The sequence below is a fragment of the Cupressus sempervirens genome, chromosome 6 (assembly GCF_028749045.1).
Source record: "Cupressus sempervirens isolate cs-2001-9-10 chromosome 6, ASM2874904v1, whole genome shotgun sequence".
Lineage (NCBI taxonomy): Eukaryota > Viridiplantae > Streptophyta > Pinopsida > Cupressales > Cupressaceae > Cupressus > Cupressus sempervirens.
This window is the reverse complement of record NC_143123.1, coordinates 713,053,466-713,075,848: the sequence shown is the minus strand read 5'-3', so window position 1 is coordinate 713,075,848 and position 22,383 is coordinate 713,053,466. Positions and strand designations below refer to the sequence as shown.

General features: G+C 37.3%; 1 protein-coding gene across 6 annotated transcripts in view; it reads right to left on the bottom strand.

The window, feature by feature from the left end:
* The window catches only part of LOC149554269 (carbon catabolite repressor protein 4 homolog 6-like), a 270,686-nt gene that overhangs the window by 209,729 nt on the left and 38,574 nt on the right, over window positions 1–22,383 (bottom strand). For all 6 annotated transcript variants that reach the window (XR_016353242.1, XR_016353243.1, XR_016353241.1 and 3 more), the window contains 2 exons: window positions 8,345–8,426; window positions 8,162–8,211 (listed from right to left, as the gene is read on the bottom strand). Coding sequence is in view for 3 of the 6 variants with exons in the window: in XM_089789492.1 (XP_089645618.1) it covers window positions 8,162–8,211; window positions 8,345–8,426 (132 nt within the window). In the remaining 3 variants the exon portion in view is untranslated. The remainder of the gene's footprint in view (window positions 1–8,161; window positions 8,212–8,344; window positions 8,427–22,383) is intronic.

The window sequence follows — 22,383 nt, the reverse complement described above, 5'->3', positions numbered from 1 at the left end:
TCCACCTCACCCCCTCACCTTGTTGCCATCTCTTCACGTTCTCCAACATTAATGAGGCAGTTAGATGCATGAACAGTAGCTAGATAACGAATAAGGAAGGGTTCTAAGCAAAGCTCTTCAAGCTTTTGTTACAATTCTAGGCTCCTTTCTCAAAGTGCTCTTTTAAAGAGTGCTTTGCATTGGCTTTGCTAACTCTTGGTCACTATATATTACTATTTGATTCATAAGAATAGGTCAGTCTCAAACCCCGACAACTACAGGATCCATCATGGTTGGCCATACATTTGTCAAATTCTATGCCACTATGTTGAACATGATCTTATCTAGAGAGCTTGATCTGCGACACTAATGAGCTAGGGACAAACCAATTTTTGTAAAGATTTTCAAGCCATCAACCATATTCTCATTTTGCAGACTATCAATGAGAAGGTTCATAACCACTCAGTGAAAGTCTACTGTTGCTTTGAAAACTTTTGTAAATCCTCCCATTATATTCCTCAGATGGCTCTCTTCCAAAGATTTAGAAACATTAGGGTTTCTAAGACCCTCTTGTCAGCTATCAGGAGGTTATACCAGAGTGTTGTGGACAGGTTTGGGACTCCACAGGGATTTGTGGATCCTATTCAAAGCACCATCTGGGTGAAGCAAGGCTGCTCTCTCTCCCCTACTCTTCTCGATATTTACATTGACAAGCTCGAGGCTTTCCTTCGGGACTCCTCGCTCCCAAGTGATGGTTGCTACTTCACTAAGTTTTTATCTTCATTTTACTTTTTGTCAACGATGTTCTCTTGGCTTCTTCCTTGGAAGGGCTCCAGAGGCTTCTGAATGGGTTGGCCTCCTTTTGTGATTCGCAACAGTTAGCTATGAACCTAATACCAAGGTGGTCTTCAATTGCTTGGAGGCCTCACATCTCCATTTCTACTTTCAGGGCATGGACGTTGAGATCACATCCTCCTATACTTACCTCAGGGTTAAGTTCTTCAAACCTTGTTTTAGGATGAGACCTGTCATATAGCCTCGAGCTAATAAGGGGCTCCATTCCCTTGGCTATGCTTGAGAGACTACTTCGAACATCACTTCTAGGATACCACAACCAAGATGTCCCTCTTCGACTCTCTACTCAGGTCAACTGTCCTCTACAACTTTATTGTGTAGGGGGCCTCTCTCCAAGAGTCTGATTAGGCTTTGGTCAAGAGAGTCTAGACCCTCTAATGCATTATCAGATGTCATTGTCCACCCCCCAAAGTCTCACATTGGCGAAGTTTTGGGCACATTCCTAAGTTGGTGACTTCTCTTCGGAGGTTCAAGGATTCTACAAAGGACCATCACAAATAATCTTACTTGACCTATTGCTCTTTTGAGGTATTGGCAAGCTTTGATCCTTATGGTTGAGCTCGCAGTTAGTTCAGCCAAGCCTTTGCTCTTCTTGGTTCAATTGAGATTATGACAGATCGCCTTCCCCCATTTCAATTCTCTATGGATGCCTCCATTCCCCTCCTCCCCTCTCAACATGAATTGAATGAGCATGTCAGGTCAACATAGTATCACAACATGGAGTTACCCTCTAGGGGCCTGTACCCAAGGATGCCTTGCTATGCTAAGCACTACATGGATATCCAAGACGGGGTCATTGTGCGCCCTAAGTACCTCACTCGTCATTCAACTCATGCCCTCTACATCTCTTTGAGGTTGGGGTCTTTTATAGTGGGCTCCCATTGATTATGTATACAAACTAACCACCACATTGAAAAAGAGGACGAGATATGCCACCTTTGTCCACTTGGGGAGGCAAAAACTGAGACCCATTTGGCTTTCCACTGCTACCCCATCTACTATGAGATCGGGGTGAGATTCTACAGCATGTTCAAAGAATGCAGTCCCTTTCTTTATTTTCCAAGTACACTAATCAGCAGTATGTTGCACTTTATCTCATTGAGCCCATATAGCTTCATGATCACACTTTACAACTTTAGTTCCCCTCGAGACAGACTTCAAACCAGCTCATCACCACCTCCTTCAGATATGTGTCGACGAGAACTAAAGCCACTGTGTTTTTATAAGCTACTGACTCTCCACTAAGACCAATCTACCATTAACCTCCACAAAACCGCAAAGCCTCTGACCAAAAATCATCACAGTGTTAGAATATATAGTCCACCAATATAACTAAGACGGGGGCGGGGGGGTGAATCAGTTATCCAACTATTATCAAAATTATCAACCTTAAACAAACTTAACCATATGCGTAATATAATCAGAAACCACAACAAAATACTTATACACAATAACACCAAATATGTTAACTAGGGAAACCCTTGATCAAAGGAAAAACCCCAATGGGGATGGTACCCACAAGATGATGTACTAATATAAATGTTCCTTGTTAGAGGATGGACCATGTTAAAAGTCTATGAATATATTCAGTACATATGAGTCCCTGTTAGGAGACTTCAAATCCCTGTTAGGAGTTATGGACGACAGCTAGACCCACTGCCCAAACAGCTTCAAGGTTAAGACTAATGAACCCACTGTCCAAATGATCTTTGTATTATTCCTTGCAGAATAATAGAAATGAAATATACTTCCTCTATCTATGTCTTGTCAACTAGACCTCTGCTCCTCCTGATCTTGTAACCAGATCACAAATCTCACATCCAATAATCCCTGGGATTGCTTACACGCATTTACTAAACACTCTGCTCCTTTTCACATTTCACTCTTTATACAATCGATCACCACACATTACAATCAAGGAAAACATCTTTCCTTTATACCATATCTTCAAAATAATTCCTTGAGCTTAAGGCTTTCTGAATTAATTATAAGATAATTAAATAATTACAATTCCAATAGCACTGTCGGCTCACAATCTATGCAAAACTTCACACGTGTGATAGTAGGGCTTGCGCACTTGCTGACGTCACCAACAGACTATCCTCTGTCATTGCCTGACTGCACATCTTCTCATTACATCTCAAACGAAAGAAAACGAACAACCATCAGGAACTACTTTGCTAATGCTCTATCTCTATACTGCTCTCTATAAATCAAGTACAACTTTCGTACGTCTTCGACTTAGACTCTGTGCACTGAACCACATCATTAGGACACTATGATGAACATGTCCATGACTACGCATCACCAGACAATCAAACCATTCTCTATACGGCTAAGATCTTTGTCTGCTACTCAACTAGTCTTTACAGAAACCATACTATGTTGAATCAATGACAAACAGTCATGAATGCAACATGTCAATACTTTCCAATGCTTAGGATACTCCCCCAAATTAGTATCATCAGCATTCATGCTAACACACAGCTGTCCAATCTGATGTCGAATTACAAAGTTGTCCCTCTTTGTAATCAAAGACACATTGTAAGACAACTAACCCTCCATTTTTTTCAAAAGTACTTAATGCCCCAAAAGAGACTGCAAAAAGCTGAAATTTTAAAGGGACAAATTGCAAAACCCAAGATTACTATTAGTAGCGCTATAGACTCCTTTGAATTTTTAAAATTTTGGTTTTCCCTTCGTCCAATTAGTTCACATTATACTAAGTTTGCTTCAAGAATGGGCCTTGAACTACTTTGAACAAACTTCAAAGTGTTTCAACTGGTACAAAGGGTTCACAGGTTCATCGAGTTTGATGGGTTCAAAAGTTTGAGATTAGAAGGTTCAAAATGCATGATTCGAGTTTAAAGTTCATTGGTTTAGCGCAGAGGTTCAATGACTCCAAGTTCAAGTTCACAGGTAAGTTCAAATAAGCTCCATTCAGGTTCAAAGGTTCACAGTGTTTCACAAGTACATGCAAGTACATTTGAGGTTCATATTGCTCGAACTAACTCAAGGAGCTCAATGCCAAATTTCAATACACAAATCTAAATTGTAGATTGAAAGTGTGTGGTTGTGATCAATCAAATAGTTCAAAAGTGTACTCCAAATGCAGGTTCAGATTTCAAGTTCGAGTCCAATGTTCAATTTGAAAGCATAGGTTCAATGTAAGAATTTAGAATGTATGGTCCCACAAGTCAATAGCTCCATGAGGTAGTCTAGTCATTACATTTCAGCCCATCTAAATTTGTGATGGAATTAGAATATGTGATGGAAAAGGGAGGCTTTTGATTTATAACTTTTCAAATATAAGGTTGGCAGTATACTATTGATAGGGATAAAGAAAAAACAGTCAATATTAGACGGAAGGAGGTCACATTCTCCCCACATGATGAGCTCATATTGGGTAGTAGAAGGAATAATTTGAGTTTACTTTCATGAGGTTGCTTTGCAATCGGGTGAATAATTTCACATCCCTAATGAAACTGGTCATCTTGTTCTAATCCTCCATAGAGTTAAATCAAGTGGTACCAAATAGCTATATGAAGCTCTTCCCTAAATGAGCTATTTATGAGCATATGTTGAGTAATTGTTTAGCCACAATCTCAGTGAGTCAGTGACATCAATTTCTCTTATATCTCAGCATATAATGGTTTATATGGAAGGCGTCAAGTGTTGATGGAGGTCAACTAAGGCGTCAGGCCCTTACCATTACTTTCTATATTGGAGCACACATCATGCTTGTGATCTTCGATAGCCCAAATCATAGTCACAATATGAGTGATAAGCTTGGAACAAATAAATGTGAGCTCTTGCAATTACATGTCAAACAAGTATTTCAAATGACTCACACTACCTCATCAGGATACCTTCAAAGTGTGAAACCCGATGGCATTGGAGATGATGAGATGCGTATACATGATAACATTGCAAATTATAATGTTCCAGCCAATCAAGGAACCTTTCACCCGCAAATGTGGCACCATGAAGTTCAAGTGGTGCATATTAGAGGTTAAGGTCTTTGCCTCACCATATACCTGGCTCCTTACATGTTTTCAACGCAAACCCATGCCCATCAATTTGATCAAAAACCACTACCAAGTATCGAACCAAGAATTGATAAGTGCAAGTCATTTAGATCACATATAGAAGAATTCCTTGATCACCCACACCCACAGTGTAGTCAATCATATTTGTTTTCCCTAGGTGAATTACTTAGATTGGGTGGAAGCAGAGACTAAGTGTGCATATCTTCTCAAATGGTAGAAAGTGACCATGACCTGGTTGACAAAATGCCATTTCACTATATAAGGCTTTCTAAAGCCGATTGATTGCCTTGATTGGGATCATCCAATTACCGGATAATCTTGTTTCAGAGAAGACCCAATTTCGCTTATTTTGCTCCATATCTCAATACTCTTGAGTAGTATCATGCCTCTGTGTTGGTGATGAATGGATAATGGCTGCCATTGAATCATGAATTTGCACTTATACGCGAGCCCGATCAATGAAAGCACCGACAATACATGTGAACTGTTTAAAAAATGTTCACAGTCTTAATGCTCTGTATTTGTGCTTATGATCATTTTGTTTTGGTGAATCATTAGTCTCAAACGGGCGATCATGAATCCCATTGACATTGCTAATGAAAAGCAATCAATAGTGCAAAGTCAAGTGAGCATGAGATGTGGAAAATGTTAAATGTAGTTGATCCCACGATATCTGCATGATAGTGGCGGATCACTGATATAAAACTCCATCAATATCGGAAGGTAGTCGAGCCAAATCAACTTTCATGGTTGCCGAGAATATATGAAGGTTAATGGGATTTGAAAAGTTTTCGCATGTGCTCTTAACATGATGTAGCCAAAAGTGGAGTCTACCTAAATAATGTGTTAATATGGAATCCTATGTCGGCAATTGGTGATGACATGTAAAAGATCGTAGGTGTTAATATATTTCTACAACTCAGTAATGAGGAGTGCTACAACTATCAAGCAGCAAGCATCGACACATGTCTCCAAGCAAATGACTAGAAATCTTCCTATTCTCTATCACATATTTCGTTAGTTTATATAAGTATGAGAGAAAAATCATCAGACCTTCTAAAGTGTTTTATTAAAACATTTTATGACAAGGCCCATATATAAGATGTTTTGAAAGGTATTTGTAAGGATTTTTCTATAAAAAAAATTATGAACATCAAGAATCCGTTTTGGTAACTGAAAAGTAACTCATTGGAGATGATAAATATCCAACAAAGTATTAATCGAAGGGGGTTCTATTCTTCTTTCTGGGGGACTGTGTGCTATGGATAGAAGGGAAAAGTTTTATGATTATAACATGGGGATGGTTTTTGATATTGAGAATGTTCTGTTGCATATAAAATGGGAGTCTTTGTACTTCATTAAATTTATCTTGAGGAATAGGGAGACATGCATCAAACTGTGTATTTGTTCATGTTCTTTCGATAATGAACTCTTAATGTTTTTATGATCTTATTCATACAAACTTATAACAGGGAACAACAAGATCATATTCTAAACCTACATATTTAGAATATTGATTTATTACAAAACTACCATCTTTCCTCTTGTGGTTTTTCTATTTGCAAATATGGGAGAATAGTCTATGCCTTATTCTCTTTTGTTTGTGTAGTTTGTATAATGAAGTCTCTTCACACTTATCTCAAGTTGATGGGTAAGTATTAATGCCTTTAAGTGCTTTTTGGCTAAAAGCATATTTAATTGTTCTTCCATTCATTGCATATCTAATCGAGAAGTTGTACCCGATAAAATTCAGAGGAAGGTTATCAATTCAATTATAAGCTATCCAACTATTAGTAACAATCACACTTCGATCTGGGTGTCAAGAGTTGTTTTGTGTTAAATCTTCCGATGTGTGAATCTATTTACTAACAATCACAAATCATAGTTTTTTTCAAAAAAAACATAAAAAAACCCTAAAAGGAATTCTATGGAACTTTGTGAATTACACAATCCAAAAAATGACTCTTGAGGATAAATTTGAAAAACCAAACAAATCGATGGCACAAAATTTGAGACATGGATCAACATACAAAACATCATTTTTAAGAAAAAAAATGTTTAAAACCTTTCTAGAACCAAAAAAAAAACCTCCGTAACAAGAGAAAATGCTTAATTTTTGTGGCAAAAATTATAAACTCAAGATAAGTTTTATTAAAGGGAAAAAATTTGTGAAAACCCATCAAAACGTTTTTAACGGCAAAAGTTGAGAACACCCATCAGGGGAAAATTCATGTGGCTAAACAGACTTCGAGTGGTAAAAAGCATATGCAAGTACATGCAACCCCCAAAAATCAAAGACTTGCTCAAACTAGGAATTCATGCAATCAAAACCCTCAATCAAGTTCGCAAATTTCAGAAAAATTTCAGAAGGTAGACTACAAATATTTGATAAAATACCTCCAACAATTTTATTTCAAAAATCAGAAAAACAAATTTCTGTGGAGAAAAATCCAAATCAGAAGTGGCTCAAATTTTTCTTTGAAAAAATCACCAAATTTTATGATTTCTCATCGACCCACTCTAATACCATGTTATGGTAATGGTAAAAAAGAAGATGGAAGCTCCTTATATAGATTTAGAAGGGTGATGTTTCTAAAAGAAGCAATCGTAAACTAAAGGGGAAAAATATAAACTGCCTAATAAACTTAAGACTAAGATAGCCATTAAAGAAACATTACAGAATTTTAATAAATCTAAAATAGAGAAAGATATGGCTATTGATGAAGACTTTGAAAACCTACAGTATAAGTATAGATATATGTGTTACATAAATTAAAACTATTTCTAATGAATAAACAAAGTGCAAACACTTTACATGCTACCATGAATAATGTTACAGAACATAATAGCTGGATGGTGGGTTTAAATCATGGCAATCTAATATTTAGTCAAATTCAAACATTTGCCCCTAGGTAAGCAATCACATATAACTGAATATGACTCCTGTCCCATTTGCATTGAATTGTCCATGCAAGGCTAATATTAAAATTCCAAAATATAACACCCAAACAATGATGAGAGGGGAAAATGTTTTTCAATATCCTTGCGACTAAATTATTATATTTGCATTAGCAAGTCTCAGATACAAAAAATAATTTTCCTTCTTATTCCTAGATTAAATCATATCCATAAAGAAGAATTTCTTACAAAGGTTAGAATCTCAAAACAGATAGATTTATTACTTAATACCCAAACATTGTTTCAAATCTGTTCTACAAATTGCTTCTCAAAATCAATTTTCTAAATTCCACTTGGATAGGATCGTTGATGGTTAATACCTGCGTTCCAAATAACTAGCTTCCACTTGTGCAGTGCCCACATATTTTGACTAGCCATTAAATACCGAACAATTCATCACATACTTTTATTTGTACAATGACGAAAGCATTGAGGAATCATGAATGAAGACAAAAATACATCATATGACAAGTACTAATGCAAAACAAAATACTGAAGTCTACCTGTAGAACACAAATTTGTGCAACATTATCCCGAAGACCAAGCTTACTATATTCAATACTTTCCTCATGAAGCAATTCAAACCTGATGATAAATAGAAAACACGTTATTCATGAATTGTAAATGATTAAACACTTTAAAGAAACGATTTGCATTCATACACTCTTTAAAGAAATGCATCTACTAAACACATATTTGTATGAAACAAGACCAATGTCTTGCTTTCAAACAAGCAATCGTTAATAAACGTTTTCCTCCTTTCACTTCATCAATCTCACATTTGATTATCATGCAAGCATAATGTACATCTGCTAGATGTCAGTCGCTATGCAGATGTAGACAATTCTGCTACTGATTTTCAGACCAATCGAACCACCGTTTGTACTTGAAAAACTGAAGCTTGAAACAAAACAGTACACCTAACCAAAATAACCTACAAACACACACAGCTTAAATTTTTTTAAGAAAAACACTCAAAACCTCTCATTAATTAAGCTGAAGCTGAATGACACCCAAAATTTCCTCTTCTGTATATATTTTCTACAGCTAAATTATGTGTTCAAGGTCTTGCCCAAAGGGAAAGGGCATCTTCTAGGTTTTACAAACATCCAAGTTGGTTGGAGTGCCAATTTTAGTAGAATAGCCTTTACCAAAAAACTAAAACTGAATGGTATTTAAAAAAAAAGAAGAACACTTTACAAAATGAACAGCTTTTATTCATGAATTTAGAATCCCTCCAAATATATGAAAAGCTAAAAAAAAGTCCAGAAATTCATTTAAGTTAGATAACAAAAAGATATTGTTAATAGTGGCATGTTGTGATGGTGAAGTTGTTGAGTTGTTATCCTTGCCATCAAGGTTCAAATCTAATGGGGATAAGGTTCCCCGTTTGTGGCCTCACTGGTTCATAGCTCCAAGTCAAAGCGTTTACCCCTCTTTAAAAAAAAAGATAAAGATAAATTTATTAATGTCCAACGAGTGACCACAAACAAGTCAAAGGAACTGGAGGAACAATAAAGGCAAAACCAACAATAGGACCACCAAACAGTGACCAGAAACTAACAAGAACAGAGAAAGGGAAGGAACAAGTCAAAACCCTGACAACCCGACGGGTGGAAAGAGCAAGACGATAAGCCCACCAAGTCAAACACAACTAAAAAATCGATAAAAAGATAAGATAGAGATAAATTTGTTAATGTTCAACGAGTGACCACAAATGGGTCAAAGGGACAAGAGGAACAACAAAGGAAAAACCAACAGCAGGACCACCGAACAATGACCAAAAACTAAAAAGAAGAAAGGAAGGGAAGGAATAAGACAAAACCCTGACAATGCGAGGAGTGCAAAGAGCAAGATGATAACCCCTCAAAACCAAACACACCTAAACATCAATGAGATTAAGAAAAACCTCCGAACAAAGGACTACTTTGAAGATGTGTTAGTGGTAGTGGAGCGATGCCAACTATGCTACTAACTCTGGAGATGTCCCGAACTGGATGAAGGAGGGGATTTGACTCTCTGTCTTTGTACATAGGATCTATGTGGTCTCATAGATCTAGGTTGACAGGGTGAGTCCAAGTGCTTTTTCGTGCCACGAACAATCTTCGAGAAGAAAGAGGTAAATTGATCAGATAAGGAACACAGGGAGCGCTGAAAAGAGTGGTCCCGCAAGCAAATAGCCTCCTAAAGATAAAAAGCCACAAATTGTTGATTCCTAGACCTAAAGAAGGACGAAATGGAGCTAGACTCTCTAAAGAACCTGCCTTTGATCTCATAGTAGTTAGGACAATGGAAGATGAAATGCTCCACTAACTCCTCGCCAAGAGTGCAAAGCTGACAAATCCTATCACCTCTCACCAACAAATGGTCAATCTTGACACGGAGATGGTGGAAACCAACTCTAAAAGACCCAAGAAAAATCTTGAGGGAGTGTTGCCAGTAACGAGAAGTGTACGAAGGGCAGACAATGATAGCATCTTGAATCTCAAGGAAGTGCTCAGGATAAAAAGCCATCTTTGATCAAAGCCGCTTGTGAAGGTTGACCCAAGTAAGTGTGAATGTATTGTCTACAAATGTCATCTCTAACGCATTTGTCCAGCACTTGTCTAGTGGGGAGAAGTTGGGGGTGGGGGGAATCCAAAGAATACTGAAACGGGGGAAGGTGATCAAGGAAAATCCCAATAGTACTCAGAGGGAACAGGCCCTAAATGTATTGTCTACAAATGTCATCTCTAACTCATATGTTCAGCACTTGTCTGGTGAGGGAAGGTGGGGGTGGGGGGCATCCAAAGAATACTAAAACGAGGGAAGGTGATCGAGAAAAATCCCAATAGTACTCAGGAGGGAAGAGGCCCCAGCTAACCACCCACGAGACCGAATGGACGGAGCAACAAAGTGAACAAGGGACTCAGACGAGCAAATAGGCAAGGTATGGGTATCTCAAGCAACCCTTCCTAGAGTCAACAAAGCCACAAAGGCGATGGAGGAACTAGACAAGGTTAAAGATGGCCTCAAGCAAGAAGGGGTGCATTCTGAACTCGGTAAGAGCAATACTATGAGGATTAGATTGTCTAAATCTGTCGAACCGTTAAAGAAGTATTTGGACCTGCTCAATAGAGGTCCAATCAGACTCAAGAAGAGAAGGCCCCCAAACTGTAAAACCATAGAGAACTGTGAGTCACACAAGAGTGTCAAGTAGTCACCTTGGATGAAATATCCTAGAAGTGATGTTTGAAGTATTGTCTTTCAAGAAGAGCAAGGGAACCGAAACCTTTGCAGGTACCTTATTGGATAGCATGCCTCAAGCTGAACAAAGGACCACAAAACCTAGCCCCTAAATAGGTATAAGTTGTAATAATCTCAATCTCCGATCCCTCGATAGCAAAGTGATGATGGGAGGGCTTAAGGCAATTTAAGACCATTACTTTAGTCTTACCCAAGTTACAAAAGGAGACAGAGCAGTCCATCTATCTCTAGAGACCTCGAGGAGGCCAAAAGAACCACATCATCTACAAAGAGCAAGATCTGAATCAAAACATGGTGAAGAAAGCAACCATCACTGATAGGAAGGTGGTCGCAGATAAAGCCCTCAAACTCATCAATATAAATCCCAAACAGAGCGGGGGTTAGGGGGCATCCCTACTTCACCCCAATGGTGCTACTCATAGTTGGAAAAATCACCAACCCCAAAAACTCACCAAGGCCTTTAAAAAAACAAAATCGAGAGAAACTCAGCTAGTTTTTTGCAAAATGCAAAAACTCGGGAAATTCAAAATTTGCTTAAATTTAATTAGAAATGTATTTTTTTGGCAAAATTCAATGAGAAGATGCTTCTGATGAGTCAATAAATGAGAATATAAACGAAACAAGCTTAGCCTAGATATATTTAAAGTTTTAAACAGAAAGTGAGTATAAAATCACACTCTCATGAGGAATGTTGATTGGCTGGAAGAAAATTAGTAATAACTAAGGAATCTTCCTCTCCCAGACTCAAGTAAAAAACTAAGGGAGAAGTAGAACTAGGGAGTCTAGTCCTAGAAATCTGTAATGGGCATAACCATGCCTCTTTGCTCGCTATGTCTGAATCAGTCAATGGCTCTTCCTCCATTCTAGATATAGCTCTACCTCTACTTCTGCTAGCACTAGAAATGACTACTTATTCAACTCAATGTCATCCAATGTGAAACAAAATCAGCCTCCTCCTCCATAGCCTACCTCTCCAAATCATTGATGTCATCCTCTTCAAAAACCACCTCAAATTCAATTCAAATCGATATAAATCAGGTTGCAAGTGTTTGGAAGACTATTCTCCTCCTCTTGGCAAAATACAAGTGAAGAAATGAGACATGAATTCATTTGGTTTAATTTTTGCCTTCAAAGTGTTGTTACAATACTATGCTCGAGTTTATAACCAAAACTTGCATTTTTTTGCAAAAACTCAATAAGTACTAGGCGAGGTTTTGCAGAAACAAACGGCGAGTTTTCTATGTGAGTAAAAGTCGTAAAAACTCATAAGGCCTAAAAACTCGGCCAAGTTTTTGCAGCTCAATAATCTGCCAATAGTACACCTACAGCACTACTAATGGAGTGGGAGAAGCCACTAGAAGTCCTAAGACAATTACAAATCACCTCATAAAGTATTGTGATAGCAGTGATAAGTGTGTTTGAGATGTTGATATCCCGTAGTCTCTGAAAAAGTGATCAACAGGGGACCATGTCGAAGGCTTGCAAAAGTCAACAAAGCAGCAATAGACCTTAGAGGAGACAGAGCGAGTTTCCTCAACTAGTGTGCAACAAGTCAAGATGTGGTCCATAATCTAGTAATCTTGTCCAAAACCTGCTTGTCCTTTGGCTCTAGCCTATGGTTGATCGACCTCTCTAGAAAGAATGATACTAACGGTCGTAGCATACAACTTTGGGAAAGTATGGCTGGTCAGAATACTTTTGTAGGTATAAGGATCAGAGGCAGCGGCACAACTTATATCAGATGGATGATATGACGCGACCAAGAGGGAGGTAACCCTGAACAAAACACATGGTTGAAGAGCTCCGAGGGATGAGAACTAAGAACAATAGCACCAAGCTTGAAGTGTTCAACCTGAAAGCCTTCCTAATCGACAACTCTTCTCGTACTAATGAATTTTATAGCCTCCAAAATGGTCGAACAAGTGAAAAGATGGCACATGGAAGGAGGGGTGGGCTAAATGAGAGGTTGGTTGAGGATATCATGTAGAGAGGACCAACGGGAGAAACAACAACCTCGTGTGAGGGGGTGGAGTGATGGAGAAACATGGTGTGCCAGGAGGACTTGGAGGAGCAAAGAAGGGAAGAGCAAAGGATGAAACGGTGATGGGCAATGAAATGGTACTTCTTTTTTTGAAAAAAAAAAAAATTAACACTACCTTGGCATGTCCTCTTACAAGGTGTATGCAATTAGAAAGCCTTTATCCACTACTATTTAATTTCCCGCAAGTTAATGGAGTGTAAAGTGGCAAGCCAAATATTGTCTTTTGATCATAGTAATGAGAATCACACAGAAATTGCGTGAATTGCCAGTTTGGCGATTCAATTTGGGCTTCCCAATTTTTTTTAAAGCGTTGAATTATATTGGCAATTTCATTGCCATGAATCGCCAATTCAGTGATTCATCCAAAAAATCGCCAAAATCACCTGCATGAATCGCGAAAAATCAAAGTGCAGCTTGATAAAAAGTCAAATCAATTTTTGAAAAAAAACACATTTTTAAAATGTGTTTTTTGTCTTTCCTCTTTGTTTTAACCCTAAAGAGCCTTCTAATTGTTTATAGCATAAGTAGAAGAGGGGAAAAGTGAGAAAGAAGATGAGAAAAGAAAAACCACAGGTTCGTAACCAACAAGAAGGAAGAGCACCAAAGAGATATAAAATCCACTTGGGGAGGACATAAGATTGTAGTGGGAGCATTAAGGAGTCAATAACAACACTCCTCAACTCATTTGCAAGAGGTTAAGTGTTGATTTTTTCTTTGTATGTTAGTGTATTATTCATTTTTTGTTAAATTTTTTTAGTTTTCATTTGCAAATCTTGAATGTTTTTCTAGTTTTACTAAATTGCAAAGTGGGCTTTACTATTTTGTTTATTTGTTTAAAACTTTGAGGTTTTACTTGAATTCTCTTATTGCAGCAGCCTTAACTTTTCTTTTCCACAATGGATAAAAAGATGAATGTTGGAAATATACCGAAGCCTTTCTTGGAAGAACAAAATTTCAAAAGAAATGTATGTTTGGTAAAGATATAAAATCTAGTGGCATTTATAGATTCAAATACCAAATTGCTGCCATACCTAGACATGATATTACAATTTGCACTCAACAAATTGCTGAGCCAAAATGCACTTGTTTAGTGGCATTAGAAAAATATGAACAAGAGAAATCAAATAAGAAAAGGCAACTTCAAGTGTTAAGGGCTATTGGCTCCCATGCATCTGCATCCTCATCTGTAGGTTGTGTTGAAGAGGGTTCTTCGACATCTCTTTTTCGTCCTAGTGCTAGTGCCGATGCTAGTGCTGGTAGTTCTTACACTGAGATTGAGTCCAACCTATTGCAGCCTAGAGTGCAAAATAACAGATTGGATAGTTACTTTGTGCCCTGCACTACTCCTGACTCACAATCCATGCTTGACGACATGGGTTTGACCAAGGAAATTCATGATGTTACCAGAAAAGGAATTTGCAAATTATGGTACTTTTGCAACATTCCATTTGTTGTAGCTAGGTAAAAAAATTCTTTTTTATTTATTTGTAAGTTTAAAGTCAAGATTTTATTATATCTACTTGTTTATTCATTGATTCACTTTACATAATGATTTGTCATCTAAATTTCTAATCATAATCTATTTGTGACAAGGCCCCTTATTGGCAAAACATGATAGATGCGGTTGTTATTGTGGTCCGGGGTTTAAAGCCCCAACTGAAGCTAAGTTGAGTGGATACCTCTTAGATGAAATGGTAGAGAATATGAAGGTTGAGCTTGAGTACCACTGAAAGGAGTGGACCGAAAAGGGTTGCACCATCATGACTCATGGTTGGACAATTAGGAGGAATAGAACACTCCCCTATTTCTTGTTTCCTATGGAGGTGATTGATCATTCTATTTTCCTACATGTATTCTGAATTGTGAATCATTATTGAATAATTTAAGTTTTGATTTGTTGATTGCTACTTTGTTGATGATCCATGATAATTCATTGTTTTGTAGGATATACCATGTTCCTCAAATCTATTGATGCTTCCACTCATATCAAAAATACCACATACTTATGTGAGGTTATTGAGGAAGTCATAATAGAAGCAGGGGAAAGAAAATGTGGTGCAGGTGGTGACAAATAATGCAACAAGTTATGTTGTTGCAGATAAACTTTTAACATTTCAAGTTTTGAAAATAAATTTATTTGAACTTTTCTAATTCTAAGTTTCCTAACATGTTTAAATTTCTAATTAGTTTAAAATTGTTATAAGTAAACTTTTGACGGAGAGGCACCCCACCATATTTTATTCTCCTTGTTTGGCACATTGCCTTGACCTCATGTTGGAGGAAACTGGCAAAGCTTGATTGGGTCAAATCATGGGTAGAAGGGCCAAAAATATATGCAAGTCTATCTGCAATCATGCATTCGTCCTTAAAACAATGATGGACTACACAGGAGGTAGGGAGTTAGCTCATCCAAGCCTCACGAGGCTTGCCTCGAATATCATCACACTACAGTCCTTGTTGACATCAAAGGCAGAATTGAGGAGCATGTTTGTTGGGCGAGAGTGGACAACATCTTCCTATGCTACTACATCTTCCTATGCTACGGCTACTGCAATGGTAGATGTGGCGAATTGCAACTTTAATGAGGATGGCTTTTGGAAACCTGCTATAGAAATCCTTGAGGTAAATTTCCTACAATTTAACAATTAGTATTTATTATTTAATTGTTAAATGACTTAGTTTTAATTTTATATTTAAGTTTTGACTAAAATGTTTTTTTTACATTATATGCAGGTCACTGAGCCCCTCGAATCTCTCAAGTGAACTGCTAATGGAGAGAAGCCTGTGCTGAGTAGTATAGTATGCTTGCACGATCATGAGTTGTCTGGCCAATTCCATAAGGACAATCCTATCAGTAGGATACCTCGGTAGAGTATAAGGTTCACTCTCAAAGCAACCAGCTCTTATATATATGTGAAAGTAGGGAATTGTAGGAACAAACACCCATATTAACCTTTTCCTATGCCTCATCTGATATTCTTTTCTTTGCCACTTCTGCAACATTCAAGTTGTTCACAGAAGGCATCTTGTACCCTTTTGTAATGGTATTTGTTTTGAGTAAGGGTCACTTGTTCATAGTAGTTCCAAATCAGAACTAAGCCCCTATCTCCCTTGGTAAAGAGTCCTGAAAAAGTCCCCATAGTTGCAACAATGTAGACAAGGCAGGAATTCATGTTGAAAGAGAGAATACTCTTCACATGAATTAGTTGCTTGCATATTGTTGTGCTAATGATTTCTCCCCAATAGATGTGTTCTCTTCTTTGTAGAATTTGGTAGAAGAATTTGTATATTCATGGTTCAAAATTGTTGGACTCCATGAGGCCACAAATACCACTAAGTAGATTAATCAAATCATTGATTTCTTGACAAAAATCAATCCCATGCATTATTGATGTCCCATTCTCTTGCTGATCAACCAATTTTCATTGGAAAACTTGGTGTAATCAAGTTTGTTCTGATTAACCATCTATTGTGAATTTGCATTTGTCAGATCCCCACAATCTGGATTTAGCGACACACTTTCTCAATGATGTCTAGATGTAAACTTAGGACAACTTTCTCATCGACATCCTTCACTGATTTTGTTTTTGGATCAAAATGCTTGGCACAATCCCACATGAACTCAGGTTCTAGGGCAACTACTGCGAAAGTGTAAACCAAATGAATATTGCTTATTTTGATTTGAAGCATGTCTTCATAACAGATGTCTCTATTCTTTGTAGAAAATCTGACATATCAACATAACCAATCTTTGTATCTCTAATTCCATCATATGAGGATGAAACTTGAGATAGAGTGGCATGAGCCAATTCTTTGTCATATTGTAACTTCATTTTACCATTACCCTTTGAAGGTGAAGATTCTTCGAACATATTGTGATTCGGAGAGTTCGCTGCAACATGAAAATTCCAATGGGTGAAAACATCTTCTAATGGGATTTAAAACATGAGGGCTTCAAGATTTGAATAATAATGGTAGATCTATGGCGGTTAAGTGTTCAAGGTATGATTTAGATACTTTTTGAACACTTGAATAGGCTAGAAATGACACGAACAGCTCCTTTTTTGGGTAAAAATGATCAAAATTGTTTTTTTCCAGGTGGATTGCGTATGGGCAAAATGTGGTTTTTGGCTTGAATGGCTAGGAATGCAAGTAGATGTAGCTTGGGCGCATATACGAAACTTTAAGCTGTAAAAATGAAAGTTTTACCCAAAATCTGGATTTAGAAATCCATTTACATATGGTGAGAAATCATTATTTTCAACTTGTGTAAATGTGTAATCGGATTTTTGAAGTGCTTTGTCGAGGATTTATACAGGACAAACTTGTTCATCATGTGAGAACCAAAATCTTCAAAATACAAATCAGCATTGATCCTGATTGTATATTCTAAACTTGTCCTTTCAACTGCAATGAGATTACCACGTTCATCAAGAACATGGCATTCCATTTGTTCCAAATCACAAGCGACACCTGTTTCTACTACTTGGCAATCTCCAAGGGCTGCCTGCAACTTTGAAATCAGCTTTCTCAATGTTTCCTCTTTGTAGCCAATAAGTCCTTGGAATCTGAAGAACATTTAACATGAGGGAAGAATGTAACATGAGATCAAGGCATCTAGATCAAATTTTGCAATCTCATCCCAATAATTAAGAATCTCCTTCAAACCATCCGCTTCTCAAGTCAAAGAAGAAATCAAGTTTTGCTCCATTTCATCCATCTCTTTGACATGGCTAAGAACTGCAAATGTTTCTATGATGGCTCGAGCTCCTTCAGAGATGATTTCTCCTATCCAAGGCTTGGCGGCTTCAATCAGCTTTCTTGGATTTCTGAGACATAATAAGAGCACTTTGAGAAGATTGTTGCCAAATGACTTCATTTAGGCGAGAAACCTCCTATTTGAGTTGATTTTTCTTTTCCCATAATTCATGATTTGTTTTTCAATACATTAGCTAATGCATCTTGAGCATCTTGTAAACAACTCAATTGTGACTACTTCCTGATTTCAACCTTAGTGAACTTATAATTAGAACAAGAAAGTTCTTCAATAGGTTTGTCCACAAGTGGCTCAGCAACTTCTACAAATTTGGTTTTATCTGAATCAACCAAGATCCTTGAAACAATCTTATCTTTCAAAGATTTGGACTTAGTTTTCTTTATAGGAAGATTATTCAAAGGTACAACCACTTTTCTTCTCTTCGTCGTGATCCTACCCAACCATGCAGGCAAGGTAAAACTTTCATCTGTGGAAGCAAGTACAATAGAGACCATTGGCATTGATCCAGATTGTATCTTCATTGTAACTAAACAAGATTCAATTTGCATAGCTGAATTTATAGGAGCATGATGAGTTGATTCGGCCATGAAAAGCTCAAAACCCGTCAAAGGTGTATCAAGTTGGTAAACTTGACCATTTGTAAGAGTTGGAAAATCCTCAAACACGCTTCCCAAATGCTCATATTGTTCATTTCCCAGGATGAGAGGAGCGGCAAAAGAAATAGGAAGAACCATTGTATTGACTTCCGAAACTGGAATAGAAGGTGTGAAAACAATGGAGAATGAATCTACTTCATCGTCTATCTCATCTAGAAAAGGCGCTTCATGCATGGATGGTGAATGAGTTTGTACAACCTTGGGGGAAATATGATCATGAATTCCCCCTTCTTCCTCATCTTCTTTATCTAATTCTGTCTCCAATTCCTCCTCTGATTCTTGAACTGGTTTAGAGATCTGAGATGATTTAGATCATTTTCCGCACTTTAACTTGAATTTGAGGGAATTCTTCACATCCTCCATCTTTTCTTGCAATCTCTAGCTGTGACTTCCTTCCAAGAGGGCCAAAGCTTCTACAATCCAAACCCAATTTAGGATTAACCCTTTTTAGGCCTTTAATTTTTAGCCACTTGATGGTGTTGGACAAAATGGATTGAAATCTAACGAAGATAGATGTACCTTCTTTTTACTACCATTGAATAGGAAAAGGGCACCTTTTATCGAAACCGGCCTAATGAAATTCTGGATCAAGAATGTTGTCGTCATCTTTGATTTGGAAATCTAAAGGAATCTTCAGAATGTCAAGATCGACTATCCACTGAAAAGTTAATTTGCAGTAGTCCATCTTCATTATATCAAGCTCTATTCTCATATCAATCCAGACATCCTCAATGCGATGAACATGTGTGAAAGCCCTCTTGATTTGAGAATTCATTTCTCGATAATCAAAGTCAAATCTGGTTTTGAAGTCCTTCAAAGTAATTAACTACAATTTTGCTTCCATGTTTTTTGCTTTATGCACAGAATTGATTCAATAATTACCAATTGCCAAAGGTTTGACAGAAGTCATACCAAAACCAAGTCTATTCGAAGTATGCTAATCATACTGTACTTCCATGAGTTGTCTAGCTAAGTTCATCACGATGATCCTATCAATAGCATACCTTGGTAAGGTACATGACTCACTTTTAAAGTATCCAACTCTTAAGTATGTAAACATTGACAACTGAATGAAGATACAACCATATTGATTTACCTTTTCTCAGGCTGCATCAAATACCCTTTTGATGGATAACTATCTATCAAATAAGCACGGAAAATGCCCAAAGAAAGCATCTTGGACTCTTCTGTAATGAAACTTACTATTAACCAAAGTGATCTGGTCATAGTAATCCCAAACTAGAATCTGAAGATGATCTCCTTTGGTTGAGAGACCAGAGATAGTCCCCATGGCAGCAGCAATGTAGACAAGGTAGGAGTTCGTGTAAAAAGGCACCGAGGTTCCTACGTTGAGCAACTGCTGGCAGAGTGCAGTGCTAATCAATTCTCCCCAAAAAATGTGTTCTTTGTTTTCCATGATTTGGAAGATAAATTTGTACATCCATGGCTCGAAATCAGTGGAATCTTAAAGACCACAGACTCTACTAAGAAGAATGATGAGATCTTTATATTCTTATTTGAAGTTAGACCTATGAACGGTCTTTGGCTATCTTGAGAAGTTGTTCCTTTTATTATCTAACTAGTATTGATTAACGTACTTCTAATAATCTCCTTTCTTCTCATTCCAGCTTGCCAAAGATGATTCTTTGGTTAGATCTACACACTCTACATTATGTGGTACCTTGAAGATTTGCTCAATGACCTTTGGATCAAGACTAATGATATCCTTGCTGTCAGCATCCTTGACTATCTTCGATTTTGGGCTGAAATGTCTTGCACATCCAAGAACGAAATCAGGTTCCACGATAGCCATAGGAAATGCAGACACGAAGTTAATGCGACTTCTTTTGATGCGCTTCATCTCGTGGCAAATAGGAGTTTCTACTCTCCGCAGAAAATCAGCCATGTCCACATGACCGATCTTTGTGTCCAACACATTATCAAGAATGGATACGACTGATGATGGAGTTGCATGAGCCAACTCTATATCAAATTGATATTTCATCTTGCCTTTGGATTTTGATGGTGAGGGCATCTCTTGCGCTTGTGCTGCAACACAAAAATCCCAAAACATAAACACATCATCAAAGAAAATTGCCATACAAGTTCATTCTCGATCAGCAACAAAGGTTCAAATAAGGATTGGAAACTATGTAAAGATGCGCAGTGAATGAAGATGAAATGTGAGTGGAAAAGAAATGTAAAATGAAAATGTTATGAAGGTGAAAAATAGAAGATGGAATGAAAAGAAAGGAAATGGATGTGTGAAGGTGGAATGCATGGTAATGTGTGCAAATGAAGATTGCTGATTTTCAAAAATGTGACAAGTTTTCAAGACGTTATTACATGGAAAATGGATTACATGTAAGTGCAACATGTAATAAGGGATGGAAAATGAGATGAGATACAAATGCGGATGGGGGATGAGCTTTACATGTAAGTGGGGATAATGGATGAGATGTCGAATGTGGAAAGACATGGAAGATGGAAATGCATGTATTTGTTCATGGAGGCGTGAGTGCATATGGAGAGATGAAAATGGAATGTAGCTTGAGGTGAAATGAACATTATAGTCATCTTGGTGGAAAAGAGAAGTCAAAGTACATGGGAAAACATGACATTTTTTGACTTTTCAAAAAGTGAATCTAAGTCAAAAACTATTAGAATAATATTAATGTTTCTTTTTAATGCTCTCAGTTGTATCTTATTGTATCTCTGTAAATATTAGAACGTTTCTAATATTTAGGTGTAGTCTAGAATAGAATGTTTCTATTCTATTCGACTCTCCTCTTTGTATCTATAGATCATTTGATCTCTGATTAATATGTCAAGTATTCTGCCATTTACGTTTGTAACATGGTATCAGAGCCATTATAAGGAATTTTTTGAAAACTCATAATTTCGTGACTAAAATTTTTGAAATTCTTTGGGTCTATTTTCTTTCAAAAAAATTTGAAAATCTGGGCATAGTCTTTTCTGAGTGCAGTTTATGGTGTCTTTCTTGCACAAACAGTGTCCTTTTTAAATTAAAATCCAAAAACGACTTCATTAGTGGAAGCCAATAGCGTTTTGTTTAACAAATGTGCCATTATTATCAAGAAATCTGAGCTTTTTTAAGCTTTTTTCAGCCAGGGCCTTTTTTTTGAAACCCTAGGTTTTGGGCTCGTAAATTTTTTCTGATTACAAATTCTTGATGGATTTTTCGAGATCTCAAATGGGTTGTCGTCAAATTTTCCTGGGTGCCTCGATTTTTGAGCCAGCGGATCCGAATTCCAACAACATATTATTTTTGGGTTTTTTTAGCTCTCTTCTAGGTACCTCTCCAATTTTTTTTGAGTCTTTCGTTTTCTCACCTCGAAGCTTGTGTCATTTGAGATATTCACATTATGAGCATCTGTATTAGTAGCATCAGAAGTCAGACTCAATTAAAAAGCAAGCCAATGTTGTCCAACACTTATAGCAAAAAGAATCTATCTACCATGCCTTTATGGCTAGCATACCTGCAAATCATGTGAAATCTTTTGCCTGGTATATACACTCCAGTGCCTCCCGACATTTCACTCACAGGCGTGATTGGTTTGTTGAATTCACTCCTTACTCTAAATCAGTAATCTTTGGAGGCGGTGAGAAATACAATATTGTCAGCAAGGGCCATGTTCAGATTCAGTCCGAACGAAGAAGACTCATGTTCCTCAATGTATGTTATGTTCCTAGCATGAAACATAATCTTTTGTTTGTTAGTCAGATCATGAAGCACTCCCCTCAATTGGATGTCATTTTCAATGGAAATAAGTGTTCAATTATTGATCGTGCTTTTCACAC